The sequence below is a fragment of the Carassius carassius genome, chromosome 32, assembly GCF_963082965.1.
Source record: "Carassius carassius chromosome 32, fCarCar2.1, whole genome shotgun sequence".
NCBI lineage: Eukaryota > Metazoa > Chordata > Actinopteri > Cypriniformes > Cyprinidae > Carassius > Carassius carassius.
In genome coordinates, this window is record NC_081786.1 from 11,973,927 (window position 1) to 11,987,749 (window position 13,823).

The 13,823-nt window shown below is 36.2% G+C and overlaps 2 protein-coding genes across 5 annotated transcripts in view; one reads left to right on the top strand and one right to left on the bottom strand.

Moving 5' to 3' along the window:
• wdpcp (WD repeat containing planar cell polarity effector) overlaps positions 1-6,619 on the bottom strand; it is a 67,068-nt gene extending 60,449 nt beyond the window's left edge. For 2 of the 4 annotated variants that reach the window (XM_059520282.1, XM_059520279.1), the window contains exons 1-2: positions 6,507-6,604; positions 6,300-6,373 (exon numbers count right to left, since the gene is read on the bottom strand). The gene's annotated coding sequence lies outside the window, so the exon portion shown is untranslated. Of the gene's footprint in view, positions 1-6,299 lie in introns of all 4 variants that reach the window. The other 2 variants (XM_059520280.1, XM_059520278.1) reach the window with 2 other exon arrangements.
• A 631-nt stretch (positions 6,620-7,250) lies between these two features.
• Positions 7,251-11,799, top strand: mdh1ab (malate dehydrogenase 1Ab, NAD (soluble)). Its single transcript, XM_059520283.1, has 9 exons — positions 7,251-7,404; positions 8,016-8,114; positions 8,320-8,416; positions 9,237-9,412; positions 9,501-9,623; positions 9,727-9,903; positions 10,172-10,285; positions 10,899-10,988; positions 11,143-11,799. Exons 1-9 carry the CDS (start codon positions 7,402-7,404, stop codon positions 11,263-11,265), a joined length of 1,002 nt encoding a protein of 333 aa, XP_059376266.1. The 5' UTR covers positions 7,251-7,401; the 3' UTR covers positions 11,266-11,799.
• Positions 11,800-13,823: the final 2,024 nt, after the last annotated feature.

Genomic DNA, 13,823 nt, shown 5'->3' on the forward strand with positions numbered 1-13,823 from the left:
TTAAAGCTCTTTTCAAAGCTCTTGCATATACAAAATATCACACTGAAAAAAAACATTTTTTACATTTTTATTATTTGATCTAATTTTGTTTTACATTATTGTTGTGTAAACAAATGTACCCTTATGCTAGGGAAAAGGCACATTATATGTGCTGTCAAATTAAATTAACATCAATATCTCAGCACTTTGATTTCAAAATGGATTTTATTGTGTGTTTATGAGACATTGAAAAGGAAAGGCAGGGTGAATGACAGCTGGAGGACCGGCTGCTTTATAAGCAGGTGAAGTGTGTGCTTTCACTTTGATCAGAGAGTGTGTGTGTGTGTGTGTGTGTGTGTGTGTGTGTGTGTGTGTGTGTGTGTGTGTGTGTGTGTCTGTGTGTGTGTGTGTGTGTGTGTGTCTGTGTGTGTGTGTGTGTGTGTGTGTGTGTGTGTGTGTGTGTGTCTGTGTGTGTCTGTGTGTGGCTGCCAGGCATGGGAAAGTTTGAGGCTGACAGAGTGTGTAGTTGACAGGCATGGGGAAGTCTGGGGTTGAAAAAGCATTCTTGAGTAAATACTCCTGAGGGCTTTGTTGTTTGAAGCTAAATCAAAGAGCACTTAAAATGATCACGAGCCAGGAGAACCCAGCTGTACATTTGTAAAACAATGTGACGACTTGAAATACGCCTGTCTTCAAAACCCCTGAAGGAAGAGAAGCTAAATAACGCTCACTTGATTACTTCCAGTCAGGTTTCAAGGGCCTGGAACTAAATGTAGTGCTTTCAAAAGTCCAAACTAGTGCAGGTTAAAAATTAGAGTGACCATTCAGTCACCATTCATTGATTTGGGACCAAACCTTCTCTGTAAGTGATTTTAAAACATAAGACAGTACCCAGATTTGAAGACTACAATAAGATTTCACTTCTACTGTTAATACAATTTTGTAGACTACTATGAGATGGATGGACTAAAGGTTATATAATTCAAATGGGCTACCTGTTTTTTATATGGTATATCAAGTGTATATTTTTAAATGTGATTAGTGTTGGTAGATTTTATCAGTATTTACCATACTTTCAAAACAAATATCAAAATAGGAAAAATATGCAATATTAAAATTATTTAAGAAAAAAATGTTTTACAGAGAGAGAGAGAGAGAGAGAGGGAGAGAGAGAGAGAAATCAACAACAACAAGATTTGGTTTTCAAAAAGGAAAAAGGGGGTCGTTTTATATTCGGGTTAATACGGTATGTTTGTTATAGTAATTACCTGTCTATGGTAATTACGCTACAAAACTAGTGCTACACTGGCACCTAACATTCTGAAAACAGTACTGCAGTTCAAACTCAAAAATCATGCCAAGAAATCAACTCATGAGAAAGCAAGCAAACATCACATCACAATTCTCAAGTAACCCCATTGAGACATGGCATATTATCAAGACGAATTTAGCTAACAGACAATGGAAAAGAGATAACAGTCGTCTGTTAAAGGATTTTGGTGAGTCACCGGCAGGCAATAGATCACCAACAGATACAACCGCCTTTGAATAAAGCAGATCATTGTGATATTGAGGTCATAGAAAGATTTAGAAATCACAAAAATAAGGGTATGTGAATATTAATCCAATCAACATGGATTACAAAACCAAAACGTCCATGTACACATAATGCTTGGCCCTTTCATACTGCTATAGTGCCAGATCTGTCTTTTTTTATGGCTGAATAACAGTAGTTTCAGTTAAAAACAAAAACAAAAAACACCAACTATGGAGCATTGATGCTATAATACAATGGATTTACATGCCAGGACCTTGCTGAAACCAGTTAGTAAAAATGCCAGTGCACTGAAACTGAAAAAAACTAAATAAAAAATGATAAAGATATTAAAAAATGGGGTAAAAAATGCCCCATTGTTCTCTTTCATGTTTTATGTACACTACCATACAAAAGTTTCATTAATTTTATTTAAACATATCTCTTATGCTCACCAAGGCTGCATTTATTTGATTAAAAATGCAGTAAAAACATGAATACAATTTAAAATAAGTATTTTGTATTTTAATATATTTTAAAATTTAATTTATTACTGTAATAGCTAAGATGAATTTTCAGCCGCCATTACTCCAGTCTTCATTGTCACACTTCTTAGTATCAATGCTGAAATTTAATATTTTTGAGGAAATTCTTGGATGAACAGAAAATTCAAATTCAGAACAGCATTTATTTGAAATTTCTATTTAATGTGTCCGTCCTGAATAAATGTATTAACTGCTTTCAGAAAAAAAAAATCTGACCCCAAAACTTTTAGACGGTACTGTTCCTTTTTTTACATGTTTCAGAATATTCAGATATCGGCACTGGTATGCACAGTGTATATAAACAAAATGCCTTAAAAATAATAGTCAAATATATCTCACTTCACTGTCCAAAATGTTATTTATTTGGTCTAACCTCAGGTTACATTACTCTCATCCAAACCTACAATATTTTCCTCCTTCACCCTCTTAGCTCTCTCAGGCACTTAAATGATATCATCCCACAGAAGCATAGTTTGATGAGGTCACAGAGTGCAAATGTTCTCAAATCCCTCACAGGTGTTTTGTTTTTCCTTCTCTGCACAGACCATGAATATCCTTGTGTCACCAGGTACAGTGTGTGCATTAGACACAATAACAAACATTCCCACTGACATGATGTGAACAATGCAGGTTCACAAAATCTGTGAAAAACAGCACATTAAAAAAAAGGGGGGAAAATTGCAGAAACCATATAAAGTCACTAGAGCATGAGTTGATAGAGGTGCACTTAATCAGGGACAACATCTGAAACATGACAGCTGAGATAATATCACTTTTTAATCCACAAAGAAATGTCTGAAATCAGTCATCTTATTATTCATCTGAACTAAGAGTACTGAATAACCTTTTGCTCAACCAGTCTTAATGGTCTTAACATTAGTGCCTCATAAGAATACAAATTCACTGCTATTTATGGGGTGCACAACAAACATATAGGCAGTCAATCTGACTACATATAGCTTCATCTGTTATTAACCATTTCATTTGACTGATTACGGTTTAATTTTCAGTCTGACATGGAAAGAGTTGTCTGAAATGGGGGCCTGTTGAAGCAGGTCTGGATTATTCTAGAATTTCAGTCTTCACAGTGTGCAATCTGATACTGTACTATTAAAATATTTCAAAACTGTTTTTACTGGTTTGACAATCCTGTCACGGTTAAGAGCAAAGTTTATTTGATTTAAAGGTTGAATATGTTTTTCCAAAGTGATCTGATAAATAAATAGCAAAAGGTTACAATAGTTTGTTTAAAAAAATGCATAAAATCACTTAAAACTTATGAACATAAGGTAAATACAGTTGTGGCCAAAAGTTTTGAGAATTACATAAATATTAGTTTTCAAAAGGTTTGCTGCTAAACTGCCTTTAGATCTTTGTTTCAGTTGTTTCTGTGATGTACTGAAATATAATTACAAGCACTTCATACGTTTCAAAGGCTTTTATCGACAATTACATGACATTTATGCAAAGAGTCAGTATTTGCAGTGTTGGCCCTTCTTTTTCAGGACCTCTGCAATTCGACTGGGCATGCTCTCAATCAACTTCTGGGCCAAATCCTGACTGATAGCAACCCATTCTTTCATAATCACTTCTTGGAGTTTGTCAGAATTAGTGGGTTTTTGTTTGTCCACCCGCCTCTTGAGGATTGACCACAAGTTCTCAATGGGATTAAGATCTGGGGAGTTTCAAGGCCATGGACCCAAAATTTCAACATTCTGGTCCCGAGCCACTTAGTTATCACTTTTGTCTTATGGCACGGTGCTCCATCGTGCTGGAAAATGCATTGTTCTTCACCAAACTGTTGTTGGATTGTTGGAAGAAGTTGCTGTTGGAGGGTGTTTTGGTACCATTCTTTATTCATGGCTGTGTTTTTGGGCAGAATTGTGAGTGAGCCCACTCCCTTGGATGAGAAGCAACCCCACACATGAATGGTGTCAGGATGCTTTACTGTTGGCATGACACAGGAGTGATGGTAGCGCTCACCTTTTCTTCTCCGGACAAGCCTTTTTCCAGATGACCCAAACAATCGGAAAGGGGCTTCATCGGAGAATATGACTTTGCCCCAGTCCTCAGCAGTCCATTCACTATACTTTCTGCAGAAGATCAATCTGTCCCTGATGTTTTTTTTGGAGAGAAGTGGCTTCTTTGCTGCCCTTCTTGACACCAGGCCATCTTCCAGAAGCCTTCGCCTCACTGTGTGTGCAGATGCGTTCACACCTGCCTGCTGCCATTCCTGAGCAAGCTCTGCACTGGTGGCACTCCGATCCCACAGCTGAATCCTCTTTAGGAGACGATCCTGGCGCTTGCTGGACTTTCTTGGACGCCCTGAAGCCTTCTTTACAAGAATTGAACCTCTTTCCTTGAAGTTCTTGATGATCCTATAAATTGTTGATTTAGGTGCAATCTTAGTAGCCACAATATCCTTGCCTGTGAAGCCATTTTTATGCAACGCAATGATGGCTGCACGCGTTTCTTTGCAGGTCACCATGGTTAACAATGGAAGAACAATGATTTCAAGCATCACCCACATTTTAACATGTCAAGTCTGCCATTCTAACCCAATCAGCCTGACATAATGATCTCCAGCCTTGTGCTCGTCAACATTCTCACCTGAGAATTACTGAAAAGACGATTACTGAAATGATCTCAGCAGGTCCTTTAATGGCAGCAATGAAATGCAGTGGAAAGGTTTTTTGGGATTAAGTTAATTTTCATGGCAAAGAAGGACTATGCAATTCATCTGATCACTCTTCATAACATTCTGGAGTATATGCAAATTGCTATTATAAAAAACTTAAGCAGCAACTTTTCCAATTTCCAATATATATGTAATTCTCAAAACTTTTGGCCACGACTGTAGATCTTAAATAAGTTTAAGAATAAATGTTCAAATATTTAATACAATTTTATTTGCATTTAATTGCATATTATTTATTAATGTCAACACGTAAACAATCTAAATTTAATTTAATTATTGATAACTATTAATTGTATTTTATTCAACATCAGTACTACAATATCTTTCAAATCAGCATAATGTAAAATTATTAAATCAAGTTTCTTCAGTATCTGACTTCATTTATTTCAGAATAAAAATATGCATTGTGTAGGTATAGCACACTTCACTTTTTACAGAAAACTGAAGGTGTTATTAAACACCAGTCTCACGATACACAGTGTGAATGAAAGAGCCTGAGGGAGAGAGAAAGAGAATATAAGAACGACAGAGAGGCTCAGACATTTTTTTAATGTCTTATAAATATGATATTCTATTCCAAAATAATTGATTGGCAAAAAAAACCAGTATGTAGCAATCTGACTGTAACTGATAAACAGAATTAAAAAGCACTCATAAACTGAAAGCTTGCCACCTCCTCTCTGTGTTTTGGAGAAGAGTGTAAGGAAGCAACATTATCCTCAGCTCCTTTGTCAGGCTGTTTGTAATGAGCCTGTAATGAGTTCATGTAATATGCAGCAGAGAGATCATCTATCTCACTCAAAGCAGGGGTCCCTACAGCACTGAACTGATACAGAGGCCCTTTATCACCCTCTCAACTATACGAGACAGCCAAATACATCTATCATATCAAGATATACTGTGTGTTAATCAAACAGCTCCTCTTGACTGTATTTTCTAAGCTTGCATATACATTTTATGCATGTTATACTAGGCTTTGAATAAACTGACAATTCTCCTTACTAACTGAAAATATTTGTCAGAATGGGGAAATATGATATCATACGTTTGTATAAAGAGGGGTCATAAGATATAACCTAGTTTTGATAGTTTCTGACTGTAACTTCCATTCCAGTTTCATTTATATCATTGTCCTTGTTAGTCTCAAACTAACAAATATTAATTACTTGTGTTATCTAGAATACAACTAGTAATAATAATATGGATGTGGTCCATCTAATAGCCCTGCTACTAATACTTTCCACACTCTCGTGAAATCGTCTTTCCTCAAGCCGACGACAACAGTGAACCCTATCCGGTGAGCTGAACCAGAACGAGGCGGTGGAAGTCCGCAGGATTCCGAAACATCTCACGACGGAAATTTTAGATTTTTTTTCGGGCGATAAGAGAAAATACCAACGTTATTTAACCACCCATTGGTTTGCGCTGTACAACGGCTCAAACAAATAGATTTAATTGATCATACACATGTTTGATTCACCAATCTAAAATAAAGTTACTCCAGTGCACAGGAGACTCTGACTCTCATCATTCATGGACTTACCGGTTAACTGTCAGCTCACTAATAATCGGTTGATCTCCAGATTACTGAATTGATGCCGCGGGTGTTGATGATGTCTATGTTTGTTGTCAGACGACTTATAACTTCAGAAAAATACAAGCATAAATAAAATTGTCGCGATCTCTTTCCCTTATTTAACCTTTAAACATTACACACGATATGGTTTAGGGATTGTTAGCTGTTGCTAACCATTGACATGTTCATGATTTCAAGAGTGTCCAGGCAACGGACGCAACTCTCCATCAGTTTACTTTTCTCCCGCGTTGTTTTCCAAACATTACGGTACGCTAATATCTTCCGGGTTGTTCCTTTAGACGGGATCAGGATTGAGATTCCATTTACATAAGTTCAGAAACCCGATCGATTCTCAACATATTACATTGTCTTTACGAGGAATGTTGTGGTTATTTTCCATTAAATCTTTACTGTCCAAATTGAGCTTACACAGATATTTAAACTAAGAAATCTTAAACAATTTTTATATTTATTTCGCATGAACTGCTTTGTTATTTTTGTGAGCAAATTATATTTATCACGCACATTAATTAATGAATCATTCAAATTTAATGCACTAATGAATCGTTTTTTAGAGTCGGGGATAACAAAGGTATAAACAATCAATTAAAAATAGCTATAAAAAGGCTATAAATAAAACATTCTGAAATATGTAGTATTAATTAAAAGTACAAAAACTAATTTAATGCATTTTTGTATTGTTTTTTTAAATGCAAAATATATATTAAGTTAAACCTTTGTTTTAATGACCCGACCAAAGTCTTTCGTATCAGTTCTTTGAAACGAACTGTTCAAAAGGACCGATTCGCTGAAATAAGTCGGACGTCCCACACACGAATCATGGAAGAGGGATCTTTTAGTTTGTGATTTATTGTAGTGACTTGTAGGAACTGTAGTTTTTATTTCAATCAAGTGAACTGCTGTAGCACCACTAAAAACTACATTTCCCAGAAGGCACTTGAAACGCAGGTGCCCCGGCAACTTGTTGCCTCGTGAAGAAAATAGGGGTGACCTCCGCAGTCACCCGAGTACAGGGAGAGCAGCTGTCATTCTGAAAAACCAGCTGAAAATGGTAAGTAAAATTACTATTCCGACTTACACTGATATGAAAATAAATAAAATATGACAATGTAATATCGAGCTGACCGCTTTGAAAATCAGTGTCGAAGTTTAATTAGACTTTAAGAATTAACTTACAGCAGAACTTATCTTTTGCTGTTACATGCAAGGACCAAGACTAGGAAAGTGATGATAAAACACCTGTTGGAATAAAAAAGTCAAGCATTTATGTTTACATGTGATATTTCTTATATCAAACCGTTAAGAATATTTTGAGGTGAATTAATCCTCTATTCTGTGTAAAATAAAATAACAAATAATAGATTAGATTATTCTGAACATAATACAGATACATTCATTTGCAACAAACAAATGTTCCTGCAGAAGTGCCAAGTGGTGAAAGTGAGTTAATTGAAGAAATGTATAAATGTCTCCTGGTTTAAAAATATCCCACACAGCAAGTCATTCTGAGGTCTGTCAGAGTTTGCCAGGACTATTTATATGTTTTAACTTGGTGAACTTCGTGAGCGTGTCTGTCCTGAGTGGTTGCTGTAATAAGACTTTTATATTCTATGCTAACTTGCATCTATTGTTTATAATTCCATTTCTTTTGTCTTGCTGTAGGCTGAGCCTATTAGGGTCCTGGTGACCGGTGCTGCTGGGCAGATTGCATACTCTCTGCTATACAGCATTGCAAAGGGAGATGTCTTCGGTAAAGATCAGGTAGGGGCAGGATTTGGCTTACGTAATTTCGCGTCACATCCAATTAAAGTCTGTTGTATCATTTAGCATACTGTTTGGCTAATTCCAGGAAAAGGCGCCAGCTGATGGGCTCTTCGACAGCTGATGACATTACTGTAAAACCAAAACCATATTATGACAGTTATGCAAGACATGCACTAATGTTCACTTTCCCTCTCACTTTCAGCCTCTCGTTTTGCTTCTGTTGGACATCACTCCCATGTTGCCTGTTTTGGAGGGTGTCGTAATGGAGATGCAGGACTGTGCTCTCCCACTTCTGAGAGGTACACATACACACACATACATACAGAATGGAGTGTCATGAGGCCCTGTATCCTGTGGGCTTTGTGCCAGCCATGCAGTCTTAAAGGCCTGTGTTTTCACTGCACAAATGACAAGGGCACAGAGCAATCTGATTGGCTGCCTGTATGATCCCCAGCTGAAAGGCCAGCTAAATTTAGGATTGTAGTTCCCATCCCAGGATGATGTGGGAAGGTTGACAGTATGTGACCTGTCAAGTGCATGGAATCAGCAACCAAAAATTCAGGAGGCCCAAGCTTGATGGATAAACAAAAGCAAGCCACTGTATATATGTATATATGTATGCATTATGACGTTAAATTCATGACAATAATTGTTCCTCTTTTTTTAATTAAACAAATGCACATTTTAATTGTTTTATATGTAGTAGCTACATATAATATGTGTAATAAACATGTAATTAATACATGGCAGTTCAACAAATATTGCCTACCTGATATAAAAATACTTAATACATAATAATAATAATAATCTTTCAATTATTATTTTACAAATTCATATTTAATGAAAATGAAGAATTATTGGCAGGATTGTGTAGGATTAATGTGCTATTAAAATATCGAATATATTAAAAGACAGTTTTTTTTTAAATTAAGAAATACTATGATGATTTCATAATACAATGTTTTATAATATATCATAATACCTGTCAACCAGTCTTTCACATTACCCAGGTTCTTTATTTTCAGAGTTTCTCTGTGTGTTGTCAGTGACTCCCTGATGTTGCTGGTATTGTTTACCCTCCATCTATTTTAATGCCACTGTCTGTGCCTTTTGTTGTAGAGGTCATCCCCACTGATAAAGAGGATATTGCATTCAAGGATTTGGATGCTGCCATCCTGGTGGGATCCATGCCAAGAAGAGAGGGCATGGAGAGAAAGGATCTACTGAAGGCTAACGTTGCCATCTTTAAGTCCCAGGGGGAGGCCCTTGACAAGCATGCAAAGAAAACAGTCAAGGTGAATAACAGGACAATGACCTTGACCTAATAAAGAGCAAATGTAATGAAGTGAAGCTCATTTAAAGGCAATATGTTTTAATATGCAGGTACTAGTTGTTGGTAACCCAGCCAACACTAATTGTCTGATTGCGGCCAAATCCGCCCCATCCATCCCCAAAGAGAATTTCTCCTGTCTGACGCGACTGGATCACAACAGGGCTTGCTTTCAGGTAAAACCCATGGATGGCCCACCAATCTTTTTCACAGAGAGGTGAATACTTCAATTAATGCCTACTTTTCACACTAACTTGTACCACACAATGTGTCCTCTAGGTGGCAGTGCGTTGTGGCATTTCAGCAAACGTTGTAAAGAATATGATCATCTGGGGAAATCATTCATCTACCCAGTACCCTGATGTCCACCACTGCAAGGTGAATGTGCAGGGGAAGGACGTGCCTGCCTTTGATGCAGTGAAGGACGATGCCTGGCTAAAAGGAGATTTCATTTCTGTAAGTGCTGTCTGCTGTGGCTTCCTTTTCCTGTAGAGGTCACTGTTGACCTAGTTACTATTCCACAATGTGTAAAGAAGAACATTATGTTTATCAGCATTCATGTGTATGATATTGAGAAATAAGACAGTTAGGTCTGTCGCAGCAACATTATTAATATAATAAATATTAATATAATTAATATAATAATTATTCAATTAATATGACTACTGATTGGAGTGATATGATCAAAATAGTGGTTATTCCACTCTTCCTCTCTGTTTCTCAGACAGTGCAGCAGCGTGGTGCTGCAGTTATTAAAGCCAGGAAGCTCTCCAGTGCCATGTCAGCCGCCAAGGCCATCTGTGACCACATGAGAGACATCTGGACAGGCACTGCTGAGGTCAACTTTTTGGGGGGTTTTTAGACTGTTCTGAGACCAATATTGCCTCTCTGTGTTGGTTAAAATATGCATTGTTTTCTCTGTAGATCAGTGGTTCTCAACCTTTTTGACTCAAAGGCCTGCCACTGTCCAACACAATATAAGATATTTTTCATTTTCTGCCGTACTCATGACAGTTACTTATTTTCAGACAGTTTTTCAGAATGTAAAATGTTCAGAATGTTTTTTGCAAACGGAGGCTCAAAATCAAATAATAAAACGGGAGTCACAGGGGGGAAAAAGTCCTAAATTGGTAAAACGGTCTGCCTTTTAAAATGTCCTAAAGAAGCGTGTTGCCACTCTGTAGAACTAAAAAGCAATATTAAATAGAAATGCACATTGAAATCACACACAAACACCATGGGATTTGCTCATGGATTATTTACACATCTACAAGTAATTTTATGTGCAATATGATGATTGCATAATATGATGGTGTCTAATGAATGCTGTAAGTGTTCTCTATTATTCTGTGATGTTGCACACAAGGCAACAGCTTTATTTGGACTAATGCTGTACAGATTTATGAAGAACTTATGATTTGATCTGAACAGCTTATGTGTTTGTTTTATAGGGTGAGTTCATCTCTATGGGTGTCTATTCCACTGGAAACCCTTATGGAGTACCTGAGGATCTCATTTACTCATTCCCTGTTTCAATCAAGGTTTGTAATAAAAAATTCCCCAAATCTATGCCTGATATCTGTTCCTGAAACTCACAATTCTTAGATGAAATTCATATTTACATCTATATATCAAGCTCAATTAGAGAATGCTGGATTTTAGCCACCGTTGCAAGATATTTCTCTTTTTTTTCAGGATAAGACCTGGAAGATTGTTGAAGGCCTGGCCATCAATGACTTCTCAAGAGCAAAGATGGATGCAACAGCAGCTGAATTAGTAGAGGAAAGAGACACCGCTGTCTCTTTCCTGGGTGTGTGAATAGAAACCCACTCTTAGATGCCAAGAAAACTCCAGAAGCATGTTTGTTAAACACTCCTGAAAATCGTTTTCTTCCCCTGAAACTCTTACACAAATACTAGAACTGTATTTACTTGAATTTCCTATACCTTTTCAGATGGATTTTGTCTGATAATTCAGAACTGGAATCTAGTCCAGCTGTTTAACAGGGACTTTGGTTGTTTCCTTTCTTAGTTTTGGTCTTCCACCAGAGCTTTCACGTAAAGAGAAAAAGTAGTCTAAAACAAGATTTTAATTATTTCTTGACTGCCCTTTCCAATCCAGAACTGCATAAATGAGGACCGAAGCCTGGAAAGGACTCAAGAGTACATGGATTATGTCTTTCTGTGTCATTATGTCATTGTCCAGACTGAAATTTCAGCTGTTACATATCTGACAGGAGTCAGAAATGATTAAGGAATGTTTCTTGTTTTAATTATATTCCTTTAGCAGTGTGGTTACTGTAACAGATGTCTATATGTAGAATCCCGCAATAAAAACCCAGACATTAAAATGCATTATTGTACTTATATTTATGACACATTATTTTTGTATATTAACAGTACTAAAAGATTATTTTGCACACTGTGGTTTACAATGAATAATGGCCAAAATTGTCTATTACAGTCAGTTAATTGATTTTTTTTTCGTTTCTTACTCTTATTTAGAAATATTAGAAATACTGCATATTGTACATATCTTGCATCACATTACATGCGCTGTACGAATGGAGTGCTGATCAATCTGTCCTGCAAGGTCATTGGTGTGAGGTTGCAGACGTGGCCTTGCCGTCTGTGTTGCCAAATCTCGATAAAAGAAATAATCACAATATTTGCGATGTTTTAAATCATATATTTCTACAAAATAATTGACGTTTTACTAGATAACTTTCCCTCTATTTTAATAAATATCGACACCTATTAGCAATGGGGGAAATATTTAATAATGTCTTAGTCTTAGATAATTGGTAGGTGTGTTTGACGCATAGACTGGGTTTTGATGCTGTTTTTGATAGAAAGTGTTTTACTGGGGTATGTAATTGTAATACGAATAACTGTATAAGAAATCCCAAATTAAAATGTATTCTACAAATAAGCTAACAAATCGCAACCCAGCAAAGCTTCTATTTATACATGATTTCATAAATGTCAATCCACAAATGCCCTATAATAAGAGGACATGGCAACACTGCAGTCCGACTGCCCTCCGCCAATGATATGCGCCGCTCTGAAATACAGCCCTCTTATTGGTTATTGTCTGTTTACGTTTTCCCTTTAGAATTAAATCTACCACAAAGTTTGTAATACCTTGCTTTTTTTTTCTTTTCTTTTTTTTTTTACTAAATACATAAATAAATATGATAATACATATAATACATATGATATAATTTCAGTGTGAACTGATACATTCATCCAGAATCACAATTCATCAAGTGACAATAATGACTATTAAAAGTGGGTAGGGGGGTGACAAATGAAGTAGTAATCTCAGCTCAAGAAACACATTTTATTTCAGTTTTCAGTTCTGTCTTTCTCCGGGAATAGAGTGGTTTAGTTGTGAAGACAAAACCTGACTAATAAAGATTAATTCCCCACCGCTTCCCTCAAGATTTTCTATTTTATTCAATTAATGAGTCAAATAATGTAAAAAACTTGGAAGATGCTTGACATTTTGTTCTATAATGCACATTAAACACACTCATGCAGAAAACACACACGTTTTGAAACAGTAGTTTATTTTTCCATGTATGTTAACACATATGAATGTTTGGGTGTGTGTGTGTGTGAGGTTTACCTTGTACAAAAAAATCTCAAAGTATAGTTATGTTTATCACAGACCAGAATATGTGATGCTCCCCTCAAAAAACTTTATATTAATCAAAATTAATAATCATTATAACAACATCACAATGAGTTCATCATGATATTGCAGCTGGACTCACTATGAGTTCCTGTGTTTTTCATTAGGCTATTTACATCATGTAGTTTTTGTGTAAAGATTAAATAGCCTGTGCAAACCTTTTTAAATGCAGTCTATAGTATTAGAATATGAGCAGGCCGGGTCATTCTGTCGATTCATTCAGGGCTGCTCTGGGTTTAGTACAAACACAACACTAGTCTAGGGAGGTATAGTCTTGTCTCTTGGAAATGCAGAGAACAGCTTTCCTCAGCTTTCCTTAAGGCTGTCCTTGTCCTGTTTGCAAATGGCTAAAAGGGAAGAAAAAAGAATACATAGAATCAGTTCACAGTTTTATGAAAAGCAATGGAATCCTTATTATCAAGTGATGATAAACTTAATCGGTAACACTTTTGAATAATGGTCCATTAGTTAATATTAGTTAACTACTTTAGTTAACATGATCTAAGCAAGAACAATCCTTCTACAGCATTTATTAATCTTAGTTGATGTTCATTTCAACATTTACTAATGCATTATTCAAATCAAAAGTTGTGCTTGTTAACATTAGTTAATGCACTCTGAATTAGCATGAACTAACATTGAATAACTGTATTTTCATTAGCTAAAATGAACAAAGATGA